The sequence below is a fragment of the Malania oleifera genome, chromosome 1 (assembly GCF_029873635.1).
Source record: "Malania oleifera isolate guangnan ecotype guangnan chromosome 1, ASM2987363v1, whole genome shotgun sequence".
Lineage (NCBI taxonomy): Eukaryota > Viridiplantae > Streptophyta > Magnoliopsida > Santalales > Ximeniaceae > Malania > Malania oleifera.
Genome location: NC_080417.1, coordinates 40,841,956 through 40,869,617, shown reverse-complemented (window position 1 = coordinate 40,869,617; position 27,662 = coordinate 40,841,956). Strand labels below are relative to the sequence as shown.

General features: G+C 36.7%; 1 protein-coding gene across 1 annotated transcript; it reads left to right on the top strand.

Annotated features, from left to right (window-relative positions):
• Nucleotides 1–692: 692 nt before the first annotated feature.
• LOC131152236 (uncharacterized) lies at nucleotides 693–26,529 on the top strand. The gene is made up of 15 exons (XM_058103995.1): nucleotides 693–1,162; nucleotides 14,458–14,539; nucleotides 14,930–15,427; nucleotides 18,038–18,206; nucleotides 18,319–18,471; nucleotides 20,814–20,911; nucleotides 21,154–21,245; nucleotides 22,082–22,152; nucleotides 22,250–22,385; nucleotides 23,392–23,451; nucleotides 23,553–23,635; nucleotides 23,726–23,802; nucleotides 23,935–24,005; nucleotides 25,912–25,969; nucleotides 26,215–26,529. The coding sequence occupies exons 1-15, from the start codon at nucleotides 936–938 to the stop codon at nucleotides 26,356–26,358; spliced, it is 2,019 nt and encodes a 672-aa protein (XP_057959978.1). The 5' UTR covers nucleotides 693–935; the 3' UTR covers nucleotides 26,359–26,529.
• Nucleotides 26,530–27,662: the final 1,133 nt, after the last annotated feature.

Sequence of the window (27,662 nt, the reverse complement as noted above, 5' to 3'; positions counted from 1 at the left end):
TACTACACTTTGAAATGAAAGATTTGTGACCTCTGAGATACTTTCTTGGCATTGAGGTAGCCTATTCTCCTAAAGGTTATCTCCTCTCTCAGTCTAAATATGCAGCAGATGTCATTCAAAAAGTCTGTCTTATTGATACTCGAACTATAGACACTCCTCTTGTTGGGGTTCCATTGGCAGATCCAACTCTATAACGAACTATTGTTGGTAGTTTGGTTTATCTCTCTATCACTCGACCATTATATATGTGGTTCATATTGTGAGACAGTTTGTCTCCTCTCTCACGACGATCCATTGGATTGTTGTTCTCCGTATCTTATGTTATATTAGAGGGACATTGTATCAGAGTATATTACTCTCTTCTATATTTACTTTATTACTTTGTAGTTTTGAAGGACAAAATTGATTATTTATTTAATTAAAATTTTAATTTATTTTAATTGTAAAAATATTAATATTGTTGATTTTAAATTTTAAATTTTTGTTTATAATTTATATATATTTTTTATTTTATTTCATAATTTTTGATATTGATATTGAATAACCGTGAGCATATTAAATTTGTTGTCCTCAAGGGTTGGATGGAGGCTATAAATTTCAATTTTTATTTTTTTCAATATTTTCAAAACGAGGTCGTTTTCTGTGCGGGTAGCGCTCTCAGAAACTTCCACCATTTCGCATTTATTAGGCGTAAGCAGTATTAATGTTGATGTTACTCGTTCGAGGGAAAAAAGAAGGAAACTTGAATGGAGTTTTTCCGAGGTCGCTCCGATTAATCGAAGTTGAAGGGTCGTCATCAAAGATCAGTTAATCTGAATTTCGATTACAGGGAGGAAGTTGGGACAGTCTCAACCTATTCGATTTCCTCAAACCCTTATCGATCGATCGCGCGAATGATGCTATGCAACTTTTAATTGAATTGGTCAGTCAAGACTATGTCGTCTCTGTTGACGCCGACGCAAAGATACGCTGCCGGCGCGTTGTTCGCACTTGCCCTTCACCAGGCTCAGAATCATCAGACGCGCCCATTGGGCTCTCCGGTCGACGACGACGACGCCACCGGTGAACGCCACAGCACTGGCAGCAGCAGCGGCGACTCGGTTTCGGAGGACGCTGAGCTTTGGGTCCACGAATCCTCCGGTCTCCTCCGCCCCGTATTCAGGTGACTTTATTTCATCGTCGACTTATCGATCTTTTTTTTCATGGTAATGACTTTATGCTTCGTTTGGTTTGTGCGAAAAGCAAGGCAAATAAATGAAAAAACGAAGAAATGGTAGGATGAAAGAAGAAATTAAATAAAAAATGAATAATAGATTTCTCAATTGAGTGAAATTGTGTACCTCCGTAATACAAATATTTGGTTCAGTTTTAATGAGAAATGCTAGTGGTGGACTCAAGATAAAAGTGGTCTCGATGCCTTCATAGCCTGCCAGAGAGAGAGAGAGAGAGAGAGAGAGAGAGTCGATGCTTCTCTCTGCACTCCTCAACGACGCCTGTCTTAATTTGATCTCGTAGCCATGCCAAGTTGCTTTTATACTTTTCAAATTTAGTACCAGTAAGCTCTTTATTAGCGAACAAGTCTACAACTTGGTCTGTTGTTTTGATGTGGATCATCTCAATCTCCCCTTGAAGTACTCTCCCTAATGAGGTGATAATGCAGCTCCATGGGCTTAGTACTTTCGTGAAATAGCGGTTTCTCTGCTAAGCATATTGCTGGTTGACTGTCTCACTGTAGTTGCGTAAGACAATCAGCTAGTTAACAAAGATCCTGCATAAGCCGCATCAACCACATAGTTTCCTCTCCTGCCATCACTGATGTCTGTATTCTGCTTTTGTAGTTGATAGGGACATTAGTGGTTATTTTATGGTGCACGTGGAGACTGTGGCGGGACCAAGGCTGAACATTTTTTAGGTAGTGGAGTGAACTCATGAATGATGACTAGTGTGGTCAGCATTGCATCGTCCTGCTACTTCACATTTTCCCTTACTTATATGGGCCTGAAGTTGATAGTTCCTTTCACATGCCTCAGTATTATTTGAACTGCTTCCAAATGAGTCTTTTTCAATTTCTGCAGGAACAACTTATCCACCGACTACAAACTATATATTAGGATGTATTGTGGTAAGATAAAAAAATCCACCATCGACTAAACAATCCTTCATTGGTTTGCGCTGCCTTGAGCTTGAGAAAATTTCAAGCTCTCCTGTCCTGGCTCATTCATTTGTAAGCAGGATTATCACTGGTTTGAGTCATTTGACGCATCTTCTTTTCATTTTCTCGATTAATTATGTGATCATACACATGCACAAGCATGGTTGCCTGCTTTCCATACATTCTTTCCATGAACAAGATAGAATTTGCTGATGATACTGAGCAACGACTTTGTATTAGAAATTATGCTATCCTACTAGGGCTGCAAATGAGCCCAGATGATCCGTGCTGAGTCAAGCTTCAGCATGTTTGATCTCGGCTCATTTCCGGGCTCAGGAGGCATAAACTAACAATATGCATCATAGGGCCATTGATTCCCATTTATCTACATGAGATGCTATTAATTACTCTTTTTTAAACCACTAATCTGATTCTTGGCATTCATGGCAGTTTCTGTTCACTGTGCTTCTTAACATAAACGTTGGTTTCAATTCTTTCATATGGTCAAGTGATGAAGAAGAAAGCACAATAAAATAAATTGAGAAGGCGTGCCTATAAAATCTTCAATATTTAATAACTGCTTTTTATTATACTAATGACATGGCTGATTCGAGTCCAACCCCAAAAACAGTGGCTTATTACAACCTGATATAACATAATATTATAAGTTGTCTACCCTCAAATGTTCAAGTAATTGAAATAATTGTATTCCAACTTCAATTTCTATACCTGCAAGCATTTCACCCGTCAGCCTACCAGAATAAAGAGATTTTCCTATATTCCCAAGGCAGCAGTTTCCTAGCACTACGATCAAGCCTCTGGCAAACATATTGGAACATTGACAGAGCTAGCCTTTGGCAAAAAGAAAAATGGAAGGGCTGATATGAGCGTGAACGAACTGAGCCCATCTATTTTCAGGCTTGGTTCATTTACGAATGAAACATAAAATTTGGGCGTGGGAATCGCTCATTTAAATTAATAAACATGTTCGAATGAGCTCCTTATCGAGCCGAGCTCCCGAGCTGCTCATGAGCAGCTTGGTTCGTTTGTAGCCCTACTTCTTGTCACCCCAAAGTCCTAGACTCTTGGTGCTTGATTTAGCCCATGAAGTGCTTTCTTAAGTTTGCACGTAACCTGCATGAACCTTGCTCTCAACTCATTTGTGTTGCTTCATATATATGCATCTCCTATTCCAGCTCGCCATGCAAGAACATATTTTTTCACAGTTGTCTGCGAGAGTCCCCATGACTTGCTTGCTACAAGCGCAAGTAGGACACATACAATAGCAATTTTTGCCATTGGGCTAAAGCACTGATTGTAGTCTAGACCATATTTTTGACGGTGGACCCTCGCAAAGCAGGGAGTCTTGGGGCCAAGGATACCTTTTTTAATTGTCAACCAGTCAAGCTACTAACTGTGCTTTGTACCTTTCTATTGATCCACTAGGTGAATTCTTGATCTTATAAATCCATTTGCAATAGATGGTCTTCACATCTTTAGGCCTTGGCACCAAATCTATTGTTTTATTGTTCTTGAATTCTTCTTCATAGCCTTCCTCCATTCTATGCTCCGTGATGCCTCCTTGTATGAGGTTGGCTCTTTTTCTTAGTTGAAAGCTGCATTTTCACGTTTGTGATTTAGATTCTTCTTCTTCTTCTTCTTTTAATTTTCCAGTTGTCTGCCTTTCTTCTTCTGTAATCTTGTCTCCTTTGGCCCTTCATGTTCTTAGTGACCTGCTCTGAACTTTTCTTTATCCTAACTTTCCAGAATCCAGAGGTGCCCTTGCCTCAATATTCTCTTGGTTTGGATGGATTGTATCTAAGTCCGTTGTTGTGCTTCAATTTTTTTTTCTCCTGCAAATTCTCTACAATTTTCTCCTTTAATCTAGCAATAATATTTTTTGTGATGACCAGCTTGAGGAAGACCATGTTCCTAGCACTGACCAAAGGTTTTAAATTTCAAATTTTCAACTAAAATTTTAAGGCTTTGAAAGTACAAAAATTTTGATGTCAATTTTGATTTTAAAAATGATGGAAATTAATAATAAAGCATGGAATGTTTTTGTTAAACTTCAGAAACTGTTAATAAACATTACAAAGCAAGATTTAGAACTATAATATTGTAGATAATACGTCATTGACAAGTAATGCGGTGTACAAGGTGCAACAACTATAATATAATACCCAAACTAAACATATTCATATCCATTTAATATTTCTGAAATTCATAGATTAGGCCAATAATAGTTATTATGCAAATAAAACAAATTTAGGCATAGAAAGTTGAAGAAAATATTGTATCTAATATCTAAGTTCATTTTTACATAAAATTTCAAAAGTTTGAAGGCCACCATTCATGTTTGTTGAAATTTTGATTAATTGAATGACCTTACTCAAAGATAGGTCCCTCCCTCTATGTATGATACAGATCAAATACATTCTAATGACCAAATACCCTTACTAACTTTCATTAATTAACATACTAACACACTTAATAATAACACTAAAATACAAAAATAACCATTAACACTCCCTCTCAAGATGGAGCATGGATATCATATGCTTCTAGCTTGTTACAAATAAATTTAACAAGAGTGCCCCCAAAGCTTTGGTAAACAAATTAGCAAGCTACATATTAGACTTAACGTAAGTGGTAGTAATGAGCTTCTGCACAAGTTTCTCTCAAACAAAATGACAATAAACTTTATTGTGTTTCATTTGCTCATGGAAGAACGGGTTGGATGCAATATGAAGAGCAACTTGATTATCACACATCAACTCCATAGACTGAGAATGTGGAAAACCCAATTCTTCCAACATGTTCTTCAACCAAACAAGTTCATGAGTAGTGTGAGCCATAGCTCTATACTATGATTCAGCACTTGACATGATACCATAGTTTGTTTCTTGCTCTTTCTAGAAACCAAATTAACACCAACCAAGATATAGTACGTGGTTATGGATCTTTGGTTGGAAGGCGACCCGACCCGACCCAATTTACATTTGTATATCCTTGAATATAAGTGTGGCCCTAATCTCGACATAAAGACCTCTCTTAGGTGCATATTTGAGATATCTTAAGATGCAAATTACTGTGTCCCAGTGTCTTGTCTTTGGAGAATTCAGAAATTGACTGACAGCACTTGTTGCAAAAGATATGTTTAGTTGAGTGATTGTGAGATAATTCAACTTTCCAACAAATCTCCAATATTGTTCAAAATTAGGCAACAAATCACCCATATCTAACACTAACTTGTTGTTAAGATCCCTGTGCATATCAACCGGTTTGGATCCAACAACCTAGTCTTATCCAATAGATCAAGAACATATTTCCTTTGTGATGAAACAATTCCCATACAAGATGTAGATTCTTCCATACCTAAGAAAAATTTCAATGGTCCTAGAACTTTGGTTTGAACTTAGTTTGCAGAAAATGTTTAAGGCTCTAAATACCTTGATCATCATCGCTTGTAATTACAATATCATCCACATACACAGTAAGAAAGATCGTACCTATGATGATAAAACACAAAGTCACTCCACACCGTCGAAGACCAAACTCAAGTACTACAACACTGAATCGATCAAACCATGCTTTGGGAGATTGTTTTAAACCTTATAGTGCCTTCTTGAGCTGACGCACTAAGCTTGACTCCTCCTGAACAACAATCCTAGGTGGTTGCTCCATATAGACCTTCTCCTCATCAGGATCACCATGCAAAAAGGCATTCTTTGCATCTAACTAATGCGAAGGCCAGTGAAAAGTGCTAGCCAAGGAGATGAATAGATGTACCAATGTAAGCTTGGAAACTGGGGTAAAAATGTCGGAATAATCCAAACCATGCACCTGAGTATACCCCTTAGCAACAAGACGTGCCTTCAGATGAGCCATAGAACCATTAAGGTTGACTTTTACAGTGTATACCTGGTGACAACCAACCATAGACTTGTCAGGAGGAAGAGATACCAAATCCCAAGTATCATTGTCCTGTAAAGCATTCATCTTTTCAACCATGACATTCCTCCCCCTAGAGTGGGCTAAGGCTTTCGAAATAGATTAAGGGAGGGAAATAAATGATAAAGTAGTAAGAAAACAATAATAGTAAGGTGACAAGAAGTCATATCAAACATAGTAGGAGATTGGATGTTGTGTATATAGTTGGAGATTGGATGTTGTGTATATGTGCATTTACATTTCCGGACAGCAGTGCGAGGATCAATATCATGGGAAATATGATCATCAAACGAGGACACCAAAGGTGTTGTAGTAGAAGTTATAGGTGACTCTCTTCCTTGGCGCTGCCGTTGTGAATACACTTGCAAATTAGGATGATTGAGACCATGAGAAGGACTCAAACTACATGGAGACATAGGTGGTTGATTGGATAAGGACAAACAAACTAGAATCTGGAAGATTGGGTAGAGGAAGAGACTCATTGAGATTAGAAACACTCAGGGATTGAGTGTAGTAAAGTGCAGACTCAACGAAGGTAACATCTGTGGAAGCGATGCAGCGAAGGACTATAACAATGATATCCCTTTTGAGAATATGAGTAGCCTAGAAAGACGCACTTTATAGCACGAGGATCCAATATACCCACCCTAGGAGTTAGTTAATGAACAAAGGACACACGCCCAAATATACAAGGAGGTAGAGAGAATAGAGGTAATTAATAAAGAGAACGGAGTAGGAAATTTTACCTCTAAGAACAAAGCATGACATCTTGTTGACAATATAGCAAGCAGTAAGTATAACATCACTCCAAAACACTTTAGGTACATGCATTTGATGAAGTAAGATGCGAATGATTTCAAGGATATGTCTATTTTCCCTCTTTGCAACCCCATTTTGTTAAGGAGTGCAGGCACATGATGATTGATGAACAAGACCAAATTGAGTCATATACATAGTGAATTGAGTATTAAAATATTTATTAGCATTATCAACCTGAAGTATTCAAACTGGCAAAAGAAATTGAGTCTTTATTTCAAACAAAAAGCACAAAATATATGAAATAACTAAGAACGATATTTTATTATATATAGCCAAGTCATCTTTGAATAATCATCCACAAAGGTTATAAAGTACTGGAAACCCAACTTGGTCACAACTTTACTATTACCCCAAACATCAAAATGGACTAACATGAAAGGACTTGCAGCTTGTTTATTGATTGGAGAAGAAAAAGGGACACGACGATGCTTCCCCACTGACAAGACTCACAGTCAAGACTAGGCACAAAACTTAAATTAGGATGTAGGCGTTTCAACTTTTCCAATGAAGGATGACCAAGGCGAAAATGAATTTGGAGAGGTATGGCAGCCGCGATGTAGGCAGTAGAAGGAGATAGCGGCTCAAAGTGATAAAGTCCACCAGCTTCGCACCCTTCGCCAATCGTCTTTCTCATCTTCAAATCTTGAATAACCACAGAATTAGGGAAGAATGTTATTGAACAATTCATGGATTTGGTAATCTCTCTAGCAAACAGAAGATTGAAAGGAAACTTGGGAACATACAAAACTAAAGGAAGAGAAATAGAAGAAGTGGGATTTATAGTCCCAATTCCCTTAACGACAGTGGTGGATCCATTAGCATGAGTAACACAAGGTAATTTTTTAGGATACTGAAGAGTAGAGAAGAAATTAGGTATACTTGTGATATGATCAGTGGTAGCGGAGGCTCTAACCCAAAGACTAGGACGAGAAGTACTAGATGGCAGGCATGCTATGGGATTACCTGTTTGGGCAAGAGATGCAATGGGAAGAGAAGCTTGATGTGACGCTTGATTTAGCTGGAAATTGATATAACGTTGCTACAGCCTCATAAATCAATTTATGAACACTACCTTTGCTCCAAGAAACTCGCAAAAAACCTTTACGAACACCGCACAACATTAGGGAAGGAATCAAAACATGCTGGAGGAAAAAATTAGAAAAAGGTGGCCGGAATCACACTCACATGCTGGCGGATGGGGTTGGGACTGCCGACATTGACTGGTGCGTAGGGGCTCATGGGGTGGTCTTCGATGATGGGATTTTGTAGGGTTTTGTTTTTGGCTATATGGTTGGTTTTGTGAAATAATGAAGGGTTGCGGTGGCTCTGAGAAGGGCAGCGACGTGAGGGTGTTTTCCAGCGACTACTGAGTGTGATATGGTTTAAGTTGGATTGCGCTCTGATACAATGTTGAGATTTTGATTAAATGAATGACCTTACTATATATTCTAGTGACCATAATACCCTTACTAACTCTCACTAATTAACCTACTAACATACTTAATAATAATACTAATAGACTACAATAACCGTTAACAGTATCCTTTTTGTAATGATCTTTATTTTCAGTAAAAGAAGATTTACTAAGCCAAAAATTTTAATTTGAGACTTGACTTTTGAATCTCAAATTTCAATTTCAAGGAAATTTTGTTTCATAGTCAAAATTTCAACAAAATTTGTTGAAATTTCATGATTTTGACAAATTTTGGATGAATCATGGAAATTTTGACTGAAACTTTGTCAGATAGAAATTGATTGTCATTTCTATTTCGAGGGTGGTGGGGAGCAGAAATTTCAACAGAATTTGACTAGTTTTGTGGAAATTTAAGACTGGCACTTTCTGCTTGTAGGGTCAAAGTATGTCCATCCTTCGACTTTCATAACTCGTGAACATGCAGCAATTGGCTAATCACCTTCTTGTAGAATTTGCTGCTTGGGTGATTAGGCGCAAATACATAATGTACACAATCAAAAACCCAAAAATGACTCATCATTAGTTTGATGTCTCACAACTTCCCAAAAGGTGAGACAAATCCCAGCATTGCATAGTCTAATGATCATGTGCACTATAATCTTCATGCATTTAGTCCAAAATTGCAAATAGCATGGTTTTGTTGGGTAGCATGCTTGCAAATATTTCTGCAAGATGCCAGCTCTTCCCCACCCCCCACCCCCTGGGGCCCCCAACCTACAAATCCCAGCCTTGCATAGTCTATTGTTCATGTGCACTATAATCTTCATGCACTTAGTTTGAAATTGCAAATGGCACGGTTTTAGCAGGTAGCATGCTTGCAAATATTTCTGCAAGATGCCAGTTCCTCCCCCCTCCCCCTTCTAGGTCTCTTCTCCTGTTGTGGAGTTTCTGGGCAACTCAACTGCTAATGTTGCTACATTACTCTAGACAGTCTAGGAACACATTTGATGCATACCCTCCCCCCATTATTTGTGTGTAGAAACCATATTTGCTGACCTGTTGCTTTCTCCACATTTTCAATAAAGCTCTTCAATTCATTTAGTTGAAAAAAAAAAAAAAGAAGATAGCATCCTCGGGCCACAAGGCTCCCCGCTTTGTGAGGGTAGGGGGAGAGTCGTCACAGTGTTTGCAGCCTTACCCTTACTTTAATGCAGAGAGGGGCTATTTCTTTGGACTCGAACCTGTGACCAACCGGTCACAAAGGAGCAACCTTATTGTTGATCCAAGGCCTGTCCACCCTTCAACACATTTGGTGCTTTTGATTTTTCTTTTAGAAAAAAAAAATCAACCCAAATATGGAGAAGTCATCAATGAGGGTTATGATATATCAAAAGCCACTGACAGACTATTGTTTTACTAATCCAAGTCTGAGCAAACTAGTTCAAGAGACTTCTTTGCTCTGAACTGTGACTCCTTATATGGTAGCTGATATGCTTTCCTCTACAAGCATCTAGCGCACACAATATCTTCTTGGATATCTAAATAGGGGAGGCCTCTGAGCATTGACTTCTTCATCCTCATCTTCTGCTTGTCGTAGCTCACATGTCCAAGTTGTGTGTGCCACAGATCTGTTGTCTCACTCTTTCTCATCTTATCTTCATATGCTTTCCTTTCCTTTGTTAACTTTACAATAGTTTTAGTCCCAAGTTGTTGTCCTTCCATGATTGCTGCACGTATAGGCTTCAAGTTCAAGCTACAACATACGTTAACGTTATTTGGGCCAAAAAGCATGTAATTCCTGGAAGTTGTGAGTTGTGATTTTAGCGACAGATTTTCTACATTTGTGGCATGTGGAATGCACTTTGGCTAAACCTCAACACTGCTTTTTCCTTGGCAATGTGAGTGGTTTGCAGTTTGGAGTTATTAGCAGTCACAACTACTGCCCTCCTTTATATTTGGACAGGCTTTCCAACTTCATTGCCTCCAGTCATGTGATTGGAACAACCAGAATCAATTATCCATTCTCTACTATAATTAATTAATTGATCACTTTTACTAGGAAAAATGAGGGTGGGCCTTGGATCAACAGCAAAGTTGCTCCTTTGTGACTGGTTGGGGTTGAGTTCAAGAAAACAACCTCTATGCATAAAAAGCAGGGGTAAGATTGTGATGACCCTCTTCCTACCCCTGGCAAAGCGGGGAGCCTTGTGGCTCTTGGATTCCATTTTTAACAGGACAAGTGCGGAGTCCTGCTTTGTTTCAAAAATCTGAGAGGCAGCATGCTCTTCATTGGACATATCATCCATTTCTGCTAAGGATCCTTCAAAGTCCCATTTCTCTTCACTATCATCTTATTTGGGGCAGAGGTTAGAACATTCTCTTTACCCAATGGAAGGCTTATAGAAGTTTCTCATCTCCTTTTTCGTAAATGATACTATCATTTTCTGCGAAGTTGATCCCCTTTATATCCTCAACCTCCAATGCATTTTCTTAGGGTTTGAGGCTGTCTCAGGCTCGAAAGTGAACATTGGAAAAAGTAAGCTTATTCCAATTGGAGAGAACACTTTGGGAGGGGGGGGGGGGGAGACCATCTTGCTGGTCTTCTAGGTTGCAAGATGGGATCCTTTTCCCCTTAATTACCTTGGTCTCCCACTCAAAACCAAATTCACAGGCAAAGGAGTTTGGGACCCTATTATTGAGAAGTTTGAAAGGAGATTGGTAGGATGGAAAAGAAATTTCTTATCAAAGGGAAGCAGACTGACCCTTGTTAAGAGCACTTTGATGAATCTTTCCGTATATTTCATGTCCCTCCTTCCCTTACTTGTCTCAATTGCTAGGAGATTGGAGGGAGTTCAAAGAAGATTTCTTTGGGGAAGCTTAGGCGAGGAGTTTAAATATCACCTTGTTAGATGGGGAATGGTTAAACAGGCCATTTGTTCGGGAGGTTTGGGGCTGAAATCCCTCCTCACTTTCAATAAAGCTCTCCTTGGAAGTTTGGAGGTTCATGAAGGAGAAAGACCACTTTTGGTGGGATATTATTGTTGCTAAATATGGGCTTGAGCATAATGGTTGGACAACACTAGGGGAACCTATGAATTGGGAGTTTGGAAATACATCAGGAAAGGATGGGATGATTTTTTCCAATCTGTGACATTTCAAGTAAGAAATGGGACAATGTTTACTTCTGGCATGATGTGTGACATGAGAGCAGTAATATTAGAGCTTTCTTTCCTTTCATACAGCTTGGATTGTGACAAAAATGCCTTATCAGTCACCATATCCAAATCACGGAATTTTCTGGAATATTCCTTTTATACTAGGAATGTGGTAGATTGAGAACTTCATGCACTCTCTGACTTTCACAGAAATCTCTGTAATTTTCATTATTAAAACATCCCTGGACAAAAATGGTATTTTCACTGTTAATTTTTTCTACAAGAAGCTCTCTTCGATGGGAACAAATTGTGACAACTCCCCTTGGATTCGCATTTGGAGGGCAGCAGCCCCTTCAAAGGTTGCTTTTTTAATTGGGAATCCACGCATGGAAATATTTTAACCCTTGACAGTCTGCAGAAAAGAGGGCTTACAGTCACAAATAGGTGTTTTCTTTGTATAGTTGATGCAGAATCAGTCAACCACATTCTTCTCCACTACCCCTGGACAAGGAACTTGTGGAATTTGGTTCTATCCTTAACTAGACAGCAGTGGGTTACGGAAAATTCAGTTTGAGGGGAGATTTGGGCTTCGAAAGGCATCAAAGCCAGCAAGGAGGAGCAAAAGGCTTTGAACCTCATCCCTTTCGCCATCTTTTGGTGTGCTTGGAAAGAAAGAAATAAGGAAGCCTTCAAATATGCAACTACTCCACTTCAGATTTGCAAAGACCAGTGGATTGCTGTTGTTTCCAGCTAGCTTAGTGAACAAAGTGTTAATGATCATAGAGTAATCCTTGATGTTTGCAGTACTCTACAGAGTGGTTGATGTTTTGTACCCCAAGATGGCATCCTCTTGATGCCTTGCTAATTTAAATTTCTCTTTAATGATAAAAAAAAATTAATAGCATTAGTTGTTTTCTGTGGGTATTTCTTGTCTTTGTTTTCTTCTTTGTCTTGGTCCTGTTGCGCCCCCTCTCACTGAAAGCTCCTTCCATATGGTCTTTTCCACCAATCTTCCAGCATGCTTCTTGATTTGTTTTCCCCATTGTTTGATCATGCAACTTATTTATCGTTCTCTCTAATGCACTCTTATTAAAGTGAGCTTTCTTCTCCAGCCATTTACTTAGTCAAATCTTTTTTATTAACAAGCGGACCCTCTAGTTCTACAGAAAAAGTATCCCTACTGCCTTGGATGTCTTGCAATATTCGCTGTATACATATACAAATAAATCATCTTCAATAATGGATTCGGGAATCTACCTTGCCTTACTGTCAGACCCTTGATTAGCTTGACATTGCCAAGGCACATGGCTTGGGCAACTCATGTGCCAAGGCAATCACTTAAGATGGCCTGTGATGGGTTATCTTAACATTAGGTGGTTGGATAGTCTATGTTGCTAAAGAGGGAGCACATGGATACTAAATTGCTTACTCGACATGGATAGAGATAGACATAGATGGGACCATGGTCCTTGACAAGGTTGTTTACAGTGGCTGGTTTCGGTTAACATGATCAAATGGTTAACTCGGGTATGTCAAGTGCCTTGTTGACATATGGTGTTGCTGGGACGTTGAATAAGTCATGGTTTAGGGGAAACCATGCTTGACACAAAGTGTTGACCCGTGGGTAGTATGCAGCATCAGTTTCAAGTGTTGCAGCTTTGACATGTTGACTTGGCAAGGCAATTACTTGGCAATTTTCATTGTAAGTCTGATTTAGGCTTGGCTGCAGCATGAATTTGTGAGTTGACATCTGGGCATGTTTCTAGACACATAATTGTAAACATAACTTGTTAGCCTTGTTGGCAAATGCTAGCTGCATCCAGCACAACCTAGGCAGTTGGGATTGTCAATTGCAGACCCTAGGCAGTTGGGACAGTTGGGGGTGTCAACTATGTATTAATATGACATGTGGCAGGTGTGGGGCACTAGTGGAATTTGTGCATTGTGTTCCTGCACATGTAAAGATTATATAATCCTTGCCTTTGAATAAAGAATAAGGTTGGGAGGTGTTGTTCCTGTAAATTGTTGCTTGTATGCAATTGTTAACTGTGTATGCCATACTTATACACTAGCAGGATTTACCAATGTGTTTGTGAGATTGTGTGTCATTGGCTTAACCAAGTGTGCTACTTGGTGCCATCGCAGTTTCAAGTTGTGTGCTCTGAACTTAGACCTTGTGACACTTACTATTCTTAATGTGCTATTTTCGTAGTATCACTGCATTTTATGTTGATGGAGGCATGGTCTCACTACCCCAACAAATCCCCACAGGTCCTCCCATTGAAAATATGACCTGATGCTTGTATGCCAAACTGATTAGTTATAATTACTTGAAGTTTTTCCACACAACTTATTCTGTTTGTGAGTTATGTTGTTGTGACTTGGCGATGCTCCACACTCTATGAAGTAAGCCTGGTCAGAGTTGTCAGACCAGACAGCTTCATTCCTATACTGTCCAAGAGCACAATGTTTGCAACGGTCCTGATAACCAGCTTTATTACCACCTCAAGAGACGTGCAAGTGGTAGACCGAAGACAAAGTAGTGGCAGAACCTCTTTAAGCAAGGAACAGCAAATGCAAATATCCTTGCTAGCACGCACTCACAGTACTGCTACTCACTTATACACACCTCTGTTAATTCTTGCATACATTGGAAGGGCTTGCCCCTTTTATAGCAGGAGACTGTACTTTGTATGACTGACTTCACTTGATCTGAATGCCTCAATGTGAGGTGGTTATTGCTTCCATGAAAAGCTGCATGAAGCCAGGCTGCTTCTACAAGTTTTCTAGGCTCTGAAAAGCAGAAGATTGTACGAAATGGCATGCGGGTTTTTTATTTAATTTTTAATTTTTATGTTTCCTCCCTTTTTTATCATCAGCATCCTTATAAAGGTTTATTGTTGCATTATTATGTTTTTTGGGATAAATTTTTTTAACGCGTGCTTTGAAATTGTGGTCAATAGGTTCCTAGAGATAGAATCAACTGCATGGCTGGGACTTGAAGAAACCGCTGGCACTTCAACAGCCCAGCATCATGTTGGGGCGGTAATTTATTTATTTATCTTTATTTTCATGCATTTTACAAATTTTGAAAATTAGATTTTTATGAGACTTTTTCTTATGATTTCAAACTATGAATGCACTTAAATATCTTCTATATCATGTTCATATGCAGCATGTCAGCACAGTGGTGTAATTAACATTGATTGGTATGCTAAAGCTGTGTGCTTTATAAAAACATTTCTTTAATGTCGATATATTATATTTCAGAAGTTTAAAGCTAGAATATAAAATAATATAGCTTGAATAAAAGACTAATTGTTGTTTTTCCAATTGCAAGTTTGAGCTCCTCCCTACCTACCAAAAAAATGATGCTTCAATATTATTATTGGCATTTTCATTTTCTTAACTATATTACTATTTGTCTTATCACAGTTTTTGAGGTTAGTCACAGAAGAAAGTGATGATAGTTCTTCCGAGAGAAGTGATAAGGAACTGGCATTGTCAAAAGCTGTTGATGTTATGGCACAAAGCATGGAAACAAGGTCTGCATCTTATGAGTCTAAGAAGGAGAAGCATCGGGAGTATGAACATGAGTGCCGTGAGAAATGTTCTACATCTGAGTCACAATCAAGCTCTGAAGTGGTAAATGCACATTCCAAAAATCTGCAGGAGATAAATTATAATGTGTTAAGCTCAGAAAAGGCATCTTATGGGTCTGGTAGTAAATTTGATGAGAAACCCTTGGAAGAGGTAACGATGATCAGTTATCAGAGGAAAGTGACAGTTCTTTATGAGCTTCTTTCTGCTTGTCTAGCAAATACACCTGAAGATAACAAAAAACGTGCTCGACGAAGAAAAGGCTATGATGCTCGACATCGTGTAGCTCTGCGGTTGCTGGCAACATGGCTTGATTTCAAGTGGATAGAAATGGTTTGTATGCTCAACTACTTAATAATTATTAGCTACTTTTCATATTGTACAACCATTGTGTCTGTTTTCTCATTGCTTTGTCACAAAATGTTTACTAGCAGGAATAGTTATAGATCATGTTAGGCAAGAAGGAAACTAAATAGAACTAGTTTTAAAATATGCCACGTGTCTTACCAGCTTTTATGAGTTAGGAACTTAGGATGAAGCTACAAAAACTTTTCTGCATGTGAATCATGGTTCGACAAGAAGGCCTGGATATAATGAGATTCACGAGGAAAAGAGATCTAATAAATCCAACGCTGATACCTTTCTGCTTGACGCCACCTCTCTCTAATTGTGCGATTACCAGGAGATATTTATATACTTTCTCTATTCTAGTTGTACAAAACTATAAATAGGTGCAATCTGCTGAATCATGTGGGAGTTCCTTCTTTGGTGTTGATGCTAAATATATTGATACCACTCTTCTGATTGCTAATTTATTTTAAGTTTTGAGAAATCCTATAATATATTGTCACTAGACCAAGTGGCTTGTACAATTATGAATTTGTCCCATGCCACATTCTTTTTTCAACTTCACATAGTAGTACTCTGCTGTAGAATATTTTACAATATATTACTTCGACGTGTTGGGGATTTATGTGAAACCTTCTGCCATTGTGTGTGTGTATATATATATAATTATATATATGCTTGTGCTCCTTTTTAAGGCTTTTTGCATGCTGAAGAAATGGAGAATAATTTGCAATTAAACACTTCATAGTTCATACACAGGCTCACAGTTAGGAAGACTGCTTCCTTCAAAATTTGTAGTTTGGATTAGGTGTTTAAGCTAGTATGTAGATATGTTCTAGATAAAATTTACCATGGAAGGTGTTGGATCACATGTTTAGTGACGTGGCTCGCTGAGGACAATTTAGGGCTTGTTTGGTATCATTTTTGTCTTTTGTTTGAAGAAACAAATTATGACGACGTGGTTGTTTACTTTGCTAGTTTTCTATTTCTGTTATCGATTTTCAGCTGTTTTTAGAAAAGTTAAAAAGAACAGATTTTATGGTTTTCAATTGTTTGGAGCTAGAGTACTTTATTACCTAGAATTAACTTGATTAAATAATTCATTTCAGGCATAATTAACTAAATTAAAATAAAAACGACTATGTGATTAGAAAATATAATAGAAATAAAAATATCCATAAAATTTCTGAAAATTAGAAAGAAGGTAATAAAAGTTTTTAAAAAATATTCTTACTATTTTTCCAATTGGTCACAAAAGAGCAACCTGATCATTGATCCAAGGCTTGCCCTCAAACCGGGGAGCCTTGTAGCCTAGGGACGCCTTTTATTTTTTTATTTTATTTTTTTATGCACAATAAGACTGTTCTTGTAGGCTGTAGCACTAAAAGTGAGTTTTGAAATATAATAATTCAGTAAAATAATTATAATATTTTCTATTTTTATTATAATATTTTTTTAGTTTGTATTTTTTTTGTTTTTTATTGTTGTAATCATATTATTTGATTCAAGGAAAATTTTGAGGATTTGTTTAAATGCTCATTCAAGTTTTTAATTTGTTTTAGTTTTAGAAATATTAACCAACCATGTTGCTGGTTTTCATTTTTTAGTTTTTGTTTCTGGTTTCTAGATTTCATTTTTGAAAGTGATACTTTCCAGCCCTTTTAAATGGCCACTTAAATGTATTGCTTGCTTTAAGTCAAAGCTAATGAATTTATAAAATGTATGATTCTGTTAAGTGATTTCATGTAGTGAGATAATTGTTTGTACTATAGCTTTCAAAAAATGTCGCCTGAGAGTGTCTTCAATCAAAGTGATTATAAGCATGAAAACATGCTTTTCAGACAGTTTAGCATGTCAAATGACTAATGTACTGGCTGGTGAAACCTTTCAGCTATTTCCACAAAATAGTAGATTGCTGAGTTCTTTTTTCCTGCATGTGGCTGTCAGACATAAATACATAACCGTGCAACAGTGAAAGGATCTTTTTATGCTACAGTATAAAATGCTCAAAAAAAACCCCGGGGGGGGGGGGGGGGGACCCTGCTATAATATGCAAGACAATATGCTTGGGTCTTTGAAATCCTTCAGAGGATGTTTATTTGCGGGATATGTGGGATATTTTACTGTATAAGGGGAAGACAGAATATTTAGGGATGACTGATATATCTCCTCAAAAGGCTCCTTGTTTTAGCTGCATAATGATACTCTTGGAAACCTGATTTTTAAAAATTAGGTTCTACACTGAAACCATGTAACCTGTCTGATCTAGCTATTGCTTGGCTATATACTTAATTTGATGAGGCTGCCTTCCAAACTATCTTGTGACTTAACATGGCCAAATGACCATCTGATATACAACTTTATAAAATTAGACAAGCATTTTGGAGCTTTCCTCCTGCTTTGAGGCGAATAAACAATGTGCTTGTGTGAGGTTTAAACTTGTATTGTTAGTTGGGGAAGGTGACCTTTGGGGCAATGTTTTCCAGCCCTTCTTCTTGTAGTTGAGCATCTAGATTATTGTCCTTTTTACTTTGAATGGTATGGTATGAGGTGTCCTATATTTTCTCCGGACCACAATGAATTTCTCTTTTGCAGGAAGCAATGGAGATTATGGTTGCTTGCTCTGCAATGGCAATAGCAAATGAGGAACATGCAAAGGAAGAAGAAAATAAATCACCAAAAAGCTCATGGGCGAAATGGAAACGTGGAGGTATCATTGGTGCAGCTGCCTTAACAGGAGGAACCTTGATGGCCATTACAGGGGGTATGGAATCCTCAAATTTTATATTTGGATGTCAAGGGATGATATTGCCCTAAAACATGTTTCTGAGGATTTGAATGTTTTTACTCCTCAGTCACATTTCATTTTTCAACAGGTTTAGCTGCCCCAGCAATAGCTGCTGGATTTAGTGCTTTAGCTCCAACATTGGGTACTCTTATCCCTGTGATTGGAGCGAGTGGTTTTGCTGCAGCTGCAAGTGCTGCGGGAACTGTTGCTGGCTCTGTTGCAGTTGCTGCATCATTTGGAGGTAAAAAAAGATGTTACATTTCTTGGCATCTTTGAAGTGAAATCAATTTTTTTCCCCTCTAACAAACTGATTTATGTCAAATGTTAGTACTAAATATTCTCAGGAGCCATTTGACTTTAGCATTAATTTATCATTAATTCATGTAGCTAGACAGAGATATCTATAAATTTGAAGTGTTTCTACTGTCCAAGTTTCAATTGATAGAAGTGGCTAGAATACTTACCTGTGTATGCTGTTTGTTGCTACCATCACAACCTTAAAGAATTTGTATTGACCGACTGGAGGTCTGGATGAGAACATGTGCTAGCAGATGTCCTAAATATATATATATATATATATATATATATATATATATATATAATAATAATTATTTCAATAGTGTTGCCATGCTGTTTTGTTTTTTTAAAGGACAAACTAACTCATGATTAATTTTTTTGTCATTCTACGTATACTTTTTTTGACATGAATTTTGTAGGACAAGCTCAGGATTAGCAGCTGCTAGCATTTATTAATCTAGAAATTTGCACACTTTTAAATCGATATATTTCTCTACATTAGTTCTAATTCAGTTAACAAAAAATAAAATGGTATTTCAAGACACGAACAAAATACTCATCAAGGTATGGCACTTTTTTTAAGGTTTATTGTTGCACTTGTCCTGGTATTCCTGGATATGATCTTAGACCTCAGTTTTCTGTGGTTACACGGCCATTCTCAACTCTTAAGACTTGGACTAGATCACTTTCACTGGCTACTCTCAAGACTTTATCATGTGCACTACTGTGTGCTGTCGGTGGTTTTACAATCGCAACATCATATAATTCAGTCCACATTTGATTGTGTTAATTGCCTTGCTTCAAATTGTCTAATTGGTTTTTTAAAAAAGTCTTGGCATACTGAAGAAGATGCCTGTCTCTGATGATAATGTGGATTACCATGCTTTCCAATGGTTTAGTTTTTTTTTTTTTTGAAAAGTTATCTGGCTTGTAGATTGTGGAAGAAGATGTTTGAAGAAGATGTTTGTCCCTTATCATCATTGTTTTTCCGTGTGGGTGAGAGGCATATCCCCATCCCTTCTTGGGATGAGACTACTCCCTGCTTGCACCTGCAGTCCCCCGGTCTCTCACATGCTGAGCAATTACTGAGTCATCTTGGCACTGGTGTTCTGTCAACAAGGGGGCCATTGCTCATGCTGTATAACAAATACCGAACTTAAGAATTCTTTAGGCCCTTATCTACGCTCAGCCTGCTGCTAAGCCAAACCCTTGGGCTCTTTGTTCTTTGATCAGATGAACTCGCTCTTGTTTAGAATTCCCTTAAAGTTTTCTATTTATTTATTTATAAATGGAAATTAGTATTTCTAGCCTTGCACATTAATTTTAATTTTTTTAATGGCTTCTGATTATGCAGATGCTTTGTTATCACTCTTGAGGCTTGATATATAATATTGGCCTGTGATGTAATAGCTTAAGTCTTGGTTTCTAAGAGCTAGGATGTGTCGGGGTTCTATTGTTGTTAGCACACTTACCTTCTGCTTTTGAAAATTATTTTATCCTCTAGTCTAGAATGAGTGTTATACATTGTTTGTTTCTCTCTCCATGTGCAATCGGACTGCATGTGATGGGAAGTGTCAAGGCTTGATGTACATTGTTAGCCTACAACCTAATAGAGTAAGCTTGTAAATCAAGTGGTAATCTAGGAATCGTAATAACTGTGATGTGAAATTTCATTAAAAGATCATAAAAATCATCATATAAATGATGCTGAAATGAGAACAATGCTTCAAACTTTTGTAAGTTGCCTATTTATGTGAAGCTCTGAAAAAGCAAAGTCCACTGTTATTTTTTTTTCCTAGTACTTTTTTTTCTTTTATTTTTTTGGGGTGAAGTAGGAACTTTTAACTCTGCAGCCTGTGCCTCTTTGCTTTAATATGTGATGTATATGTGGCCAGTTAGCCATCTCATGCATTTCTTTAAAGTACATTGACAATATGGAATTTTGATGAGTTTTTAATAAACATCAGCTGTGAATGGCTTTAAATTTTTTAACTGCATGTTCTGCCTAATAATCAGCCCTCATCAGTGGTTTCGTGGAACAATGCCTCAAAACTATAAAGTTCTATATTGCTGCCGTTTAATTATGTCTGTTATGAAATGTTTGTAATGCTTCAAAACTGTGAACTTCCTTGATGCTTTCAGTTGCATGTGAACTACATGTTCAGGACGTACATGACTTGTCTTATGCTTAACCATCTACAATTCAAGTGGCAACTTGCTTATCTGGTGGAGAACTTATTGTGTATGTGTGGATCTTCCTACTAATAAATGCTTTGATCAATCCAGCTGCTGGAGCTGGACTTACAGGGAGTAAAATGGCTAGGAGAACGGGAAGTGTTGATGAATTTGAGTTCAAAGCTATAGGAGAAAATCAAAATTCAGGAGTGAGTTTTTAAGCTTTCATCTTCAATTTTATGAACATTCTGTTCCATGAAAGGCTTTTCTGAATAAAATCCATCTTCTTTTCTTTTTCTTTCTTCTTTCCTCCTCCTCCTCCTGCTGCTGCTGCTATTGGTTTTTTTTTTTTTTTTTTTTCCATTTTCCCATTCTTCCTTCTGCATTTTTTGTAGAACAATGCTTCTCTTCATAATTATTACTCACTAGTCAGTAAATTGTCTCCTTTTAGCGACTAGCAGTGGAAATCTTGGTCTCGGGATTTGTTTTTGAGGAGGGGGATTTTGTAAGGCCTTGGGAAGGACAAAATGATAACTTGGAAAGGTAAATGACGTTTTCCTTCGTTTTTTCCCCTGATAGTCCTGTAGATTTATTTGTTTTAGTTTTTTGATTTCCTTACTTGTTATGCTTAATATATTTTTAATGTTTTAATGTGGTTCACTGCATTCTAGATTTCTTCTCTTCTTTTTTTTTCTTTTTTTTTTTTTTCTAATTGTTCAGTTTTCTACCTGCTCAAGTCTTAAGTTCTTTCTTTTGTTTATTTAATGGTTTTGTTGTGAATGCATATTTTCATGCCAAAATGAAATTGATTGATAATAGTTAATTGACTGGTGTCTGTCCACAGTTCGGAAGAAAATAGTTTGCCTTTTTGTGTGGTTGCTTGATTCTCATATCTTTTTGGGGTGTTGCCTTTTGTTGCTGTTGCTGGTATGACATCTAATTTATCATTTTTCTGCAATGTGATTGCTCGTGTTGTGGCAAAGTTAAATCAGATCAATTTTCTTTGCCTTTTTGTGTGGTTGCTTGATTCTCATATCTTTTTGGGGTGTTGCCTTTTGTTGCTGTTGCTGGTATGACATCTAATTTATCATTTTTCTGCAATGTGATTGCTCGTGTTGTGGCAAAGTTAAATCAGATCAATTTTCTGGCGTAGAAGATCTGTTGTGAATGTAAAATATGTTATATTTATTGGCTTGCCATGATGAAGATACCATGTTTGCCTATTCTTTGATCTTTTCTTCTTCTTCATTTTTTTTCTTATAATTTTAAATGACACTTTTATTGCAAAATAGAATATGATACAGTTTTACAGAACCCCTAGATAGCATTACACAATTTGTTACACATTTTGTATTCTTACAACCCTGATAAATCTTTAGGTATGTGCTTCAGTGGGAGTCTAAGAATCTGATTGCAGTAAGCACTGCAATTCAGGATTGGCTTACTTCAAGTAATTGGTTTGGACTTATCTGCCAATATTATTATTAATTTATTACTCTTATGATGACAATTGTGTATGTTGTTGATATTGCCACAACTTGCTGCAGGAATTGCATTGGAATTGATGAAGCAAGGTGCCATGCTGACTGTATTAAGCACACTTTTAGCAGCATTGGCTTGGCCAGCAACTCTACTTGTAGCTACTGATTTTATAGACAGCAAGTGGACGATTGCTGTAGACAGGTTTTTGTTTTGGCTTGTCGTTTGATTGTGTTATAAATATCTGGAAAAAGAAGTATATGGAGTCAGTTTTGAGTTATTAATAATATTTAGGAATTTCAAAGTGTTTTGAAAGTATTCCTAATGTTACTTTCAACTATTTGTCAAAATATTTTGCCATATTTAGTGAATTTAGGCTCTCTTTTTTCATGAAAAAAATTACAAAAGAAGTCTGAAGTGTTGGCCTGCTGGAAATATTAGGGAACTGTATTGCAATGGTTTAACTAGCTACCTAAGGTTATGAATTCCATATTGTTTTGCTAAGTAAATGCATCTACCGCACTGCATGCACACACCCCTTAAACCTCTTGTAAGGGGAAGGGCCAGTGGGTAAGCTGAAAATTGAAATCCTTCTCAGCCTTATTCACTACAAAACCAAAAGAATTTACAGCCCAGGTCTTTGATCCATCCCCCTCACTTCTCTTCTCATACATATCCAGCATTCCAACTCCCTTGCCAACCTTCTCAGTTAGATGTCTCAAAACCATCTGGCTACAAGCCTGTGGCCCAATGTTCAATGCTTTCCTATCGTTTTCATTTGTTATTTTTCCCTACTTAATATAACATTAATATAGAAATATTTAAGTTATGGTTTTTGATATTGTAAACAACCAAAGTTGAAGTATTAAAAAAAAATGACAGAGTTGTTAATCAAAATGGTTAAAAGTTTAAAAGATTGTAGGCTGCTCATTTTCAGAACTTGATTTGGACGAACCATTACTGCATAGCCTAATCGAACTATTTCATTTTATTATGTGGTGTAGACTATTGCATGGACAATGGCAACTCTTAGTCTCAGCCTCCTTAGATTTATTAAACATGTTATTTGTTGAAGTAACCTCCACGATTTCTTCCATAACTATCTTCAGCCATTCTTCCTTTATCATTCCTTTAGGAAACTTACTGATTAGTACCATAGTAGCATCTTTTGTGAGTTAATGTTATTTTTTTATCTTTTGCCATTTCTCAGATCTGACAAAGCAGGAAAACTGCTTGCTGAAGTTTTACTGAAAGGATTGCAAGGTTACAGGTAGCAAGTTCAATAAAAATAAGCAGAGTTTGTTCCTTAAATATTCTCATGAGATGAAAAATTATCCAATTTCTATACTTGGCGGTCTATGATTATTTCAGACCTGTGACACTTGTGGGTTTCTCACTTGGAGCACGAGTGATTTTCAAGTGTCTCCAGTTTTTAGCTGAAAGTGAAAATAATGGTAACCCATACTTACCTGAGGACATTGTGTTTCATAAATGGCTTTGGATGGCTTTATTGGTCTCATACATTTTTTATTGAATTTGTTTAGCTGGGCTTGTGGAAAGAGTTATTCTTCTTGGAGCACCCATTTCAATTAAGGATGAGAATTGGGAAGCAGTTAGAAAAGTAATTGGGCATTCTTTATTTTATTTTTTGATATTCTTTACAGAATCTTCTGTATTATTTATATAATTTTTATTTATGCCAGCCTTTTATCATTATTCTTGATAAGTCTCTTTATTTCCTGCTGTTCTGCAGGTTGTGGCTGGGAGGTTTGTGAATGCTTACTCTACAAATGATTGGACACTTGGAGTTGCTTTCCGTGCTAGGTATGCATGATACAAAGGTTATGCGTTGTTAGAATTCAAATATTTCAGAATTGGTGATACTTCCTGTATGTACAAATTTTGATGATAATCCCAGCCGCCCATTTATCTAGCAATGTTACCCAAGGGGCAATATTAATCCAACCTGGCCAATGGTTTTTTAATTAACCCAACCTAATGAGTAGTCTTACATGCTATAGCATTGTTGAAAACAGATATGAAAACAAAATGCCCTTGAAGTTATTTTACCTCAAGTACTTTGCACTTTTAACTCATTGTAGTCTTTTTCCATGTAAATTCTTATTGCTTATGTTGCAAGTCCCTAGTCATTCTGGAAAGCATGCCATTGTCTGGTTATCTTCAATCAGTGGGCATTGTGACTTAGCAGGAAGAAAAAAAAAAAAAGAGACAGCTTGGGCACAAAACTCCTAAATATGTGGGGTTCGGGGAAGGAGTGGACCACAACGAGTCTATAGTGTGCAACCTTACTTCGCATTTTTACAAGAGGTTATTTCCATGCCTCAAACCTATGACCTCCGGGTCACATAGCGACAACTCTACCATTGCATTGAGACTCCCCTGCACGTTGTGATTTAACAAATCGCAATAAATGCCAAAAGTGGCAGGGTTTTTTCACTTGTGGAAAACAATTTTATTTTTCATTTCTAGTTTTCCAACAAATTATAAAAATGGCAACTTATTTTTCATTTCTAACATTTGTATTAAATAGATAGAAAATAAAGGGTTTGTTTAGTTGTGGAAAATAATTTTTATTTCTCATTTCTTGCTTTTCAAATAATTACAAAAATGTCACCTTGTTTTTTCAGTTTTTCAAAATTTATATAGAAATTAGAAATCTAGAAAACAATAAAAGGATGTTTTCCAACTATCCTGCAAACTTAGAAAATTGTTAAACAAGATGTCATTTTTTGTAATTATTTGAAAAATTAAAAATGGAGAATAAAATTATTTTCTGCAAATGATTATTTATCAAAATCTTTTTTATTTTACTTCTCTAACCTTTCTGTACAAATGTTGAAAACTAAAAAATAAGCTGACATTTTTGTATATTTTTTTAAAAAACTAGAAATGGAAAATGAAAACTGTTTTTCATAACTAAACAAACCCATAATTACTCTCCATTCTTGACAACCTCATCCTTGCCCGACTCTGTTCAGGCTGAGCATGTCAAACCCTAAATCCAGTTTAGTTGAGTTTTGTGTTGCCTGTGCAACTTTAGGATTGGTCTTTAGTATGCCCTTAACCTGCCCCAACTGGCTATTTTGCAGCCCTGCATATTATTAGTTTATTTCAGCAATGATATGATCATTTGAGATGGGGGTTATGGTTCCTATAGTGATTCTGCATGTTGTTCATCAGCTCATGTCTTCATGACACTTGGTTTGTATGTGACTGACTGGTCAGAAGTCCCAGATTAATTATGTTCATCTTGTACGAAGAGGAAATAAAATGCGAGGTTGATGAATGGTCTGCAAAAAGTTCAAGCAGCTTGTTGCTGCACCCCATTTCTAAAGAAACATTTCTTGTTCTGTGTGTGTGTTTTTTTCTTTTTTTCTTTTTTTCAATTTATTAAATTTCCTGCCTGGGATTTGTGATTGTGCTTTTGGTGTCCATTAATTCCTGTCTTTTATCTTGAGGTAAAATTTGAGGGGCGGGTGAAACCCAATTCATTGCTCATATAGTTGGTCTGGCAGTTTGATTTTTTTATTTTGATTGTTCAGGTTGTCCTTTCTGAATGCACACTCATATAAATGTTAAAACACGCCGCGCACACATTCTTGTGGGATGAAATTTCAAATCCTTTTTCTACTTATGTTGTTATCCGATTAGGCCCTCTTATGTATTTAGCCAAAATTGCTTTCAATTGACATTTGAATGTTATTAACAGCCTGCTTACTCAAGGATTAGCTGGAATTCAGCCAGTTGATGTTCCTGGGATTGAGAATGTAAGTGTGCAATCATAATTTTCTATTTTAGTGTTTGAGAGTGCATTTTAAATCTCGAATTTGGATCTGTGTGGGTTTGGAGAAAACTTGGTACAATTTTATCTCACATTTTATTCAAATCCATCTAAATCCAAATTTGAAGCCAGAATTCGAACTCCTGAACATGGGGTAAGTAACTTCGTATACCAATCTCTACTGCATTTCATTTTTTCTTCAAATTAAATTATTCTTTTGGGCTTTTGCAGGTTGATGTAACAAAACTAATTGAAGGTCACTCCTCCTACCTGTGGGCTACCCAAGAGATCCTGGAATTGCTTGAATTGGATACCTACTACCCTGTTTTCAGGAGCCCTAATGCCCCAGGGCAAAACCCTGGAGAGTCTCCCTAATTTTGTTTCTACTTCAGTCAGTTCATTCTGTATTCAATCTTTATGGCGGCGGCATGAGTTCCTCAATTTCTGTATGCACGATTTGTGTTTTGCTCTTTATTTTCTGCTTCTTGTTTCATATTGAATTTTGGCAAGCAGTGCATAAAATAAAGCAATACACTTTGATTGTTTTGTTCTTTAGCCTGCCCATATTTTAAATGCTGAATACACAGCAGTCATTTGTATATGGCCTTCATCTCCAGAGTTCTCCGCTGTGGGACTAATAGGGAAAGTTATTTTTATTTTTTTAGGGTGCGTCTATTTTCCCAGTGGGACGGGAAAAAACGTTACTCAAAACTTACAGCCTCATATATTGTTCTTGGTCCAACTTTGCGTGCCAATATGTTCCTAGGAGTGTTTTTAATTATCATGGGTCTAAGTAGTGCAGAGCAGAATTGAATAAGATTCGATTATGCATCTCAAACGGCTGATTAAAAAGTTTCAATTTGATAAAGAATGTGAATTGAAATTTAACTGTTTCTGTTTGAAATAGTTATTAAAAAATTTGGTTAATTAATTTATAGAGAGGTGCCTAACAGTAAATCAAACTGAACAATTAGATCTAATTTAAAATTTATAAATCACAAGCTAATCTAAACATTAAAACTTGTGTATCAATAAGTAGCATCATATTTATAAATTTAAATTAGCACTTTACATAAGCTTAAAAATATCCAACCATAAATTGAATATAAACGAAATTCATAATTTAAGTTCTAACTCTAAAAAAATTAAAATAAAGTAATAAATTCAAGTTCTAAATTGCTAGTGAAAAATCATTTTTTTATTTAAATTATTATGATATTATTTAATATATAACATATTTTTATAATATTCTATCCAATCGCTATTGAATGGTCTAATTGAAACCAAATTGTTGATTCAAAAACTAAAAAATTTCAAATCCAAATTAAACCAAAAATGGTTTTTTGATTTTTCTACATTTTTCTTGTCTTATCATAATGGAGGGATACAAATTTGTAGCTGGTAAAATAAATAGATAAAAATAAGAAAATCTTAGATGTTATTTATTAAATCTGTTGGGGTGGATCTAGAAGCAACAATTACACACGAGAAAAATAAAGAACAAAATGGAACACCAGATTTTACGTGGTTTGGTCGAATCGACCTACGTCCACAGAGCACATACCAATTTCACTATAAATGGGAGAATAATACAAAGAGGAGGTTACCGTCTTCAACTCAACTCTCTCTCTCTCACACACACACACAGTACTCTGTTCTACCTCACACACTCATGCATG

Excerpts from the sequence above, each read along its gene's own strand:
- LOC131152236 (XM_058103995.1), top strand. The coding sequence starts at position 936 with ATGTCGTCTCTGTTGACGCCGACGCAAAGATACGCTGCCGGCGCGTTG. Across the intron at positions 14,540-14,929 it reads CCCAGCATCATGTTGGGGCG|TTTTTGAGGTTAGTCACAGA; the intron begins GTAATTTATTTA and ends GTCTTATCACAG. Across the intron at positions 21,246-22,081 it reads CAAAATGATAACTTGGAAAG|GTATGTGCTTCAGTGGGAGT; the intron begins GTAAATGACGTT and ends ATAAATCTTTAG.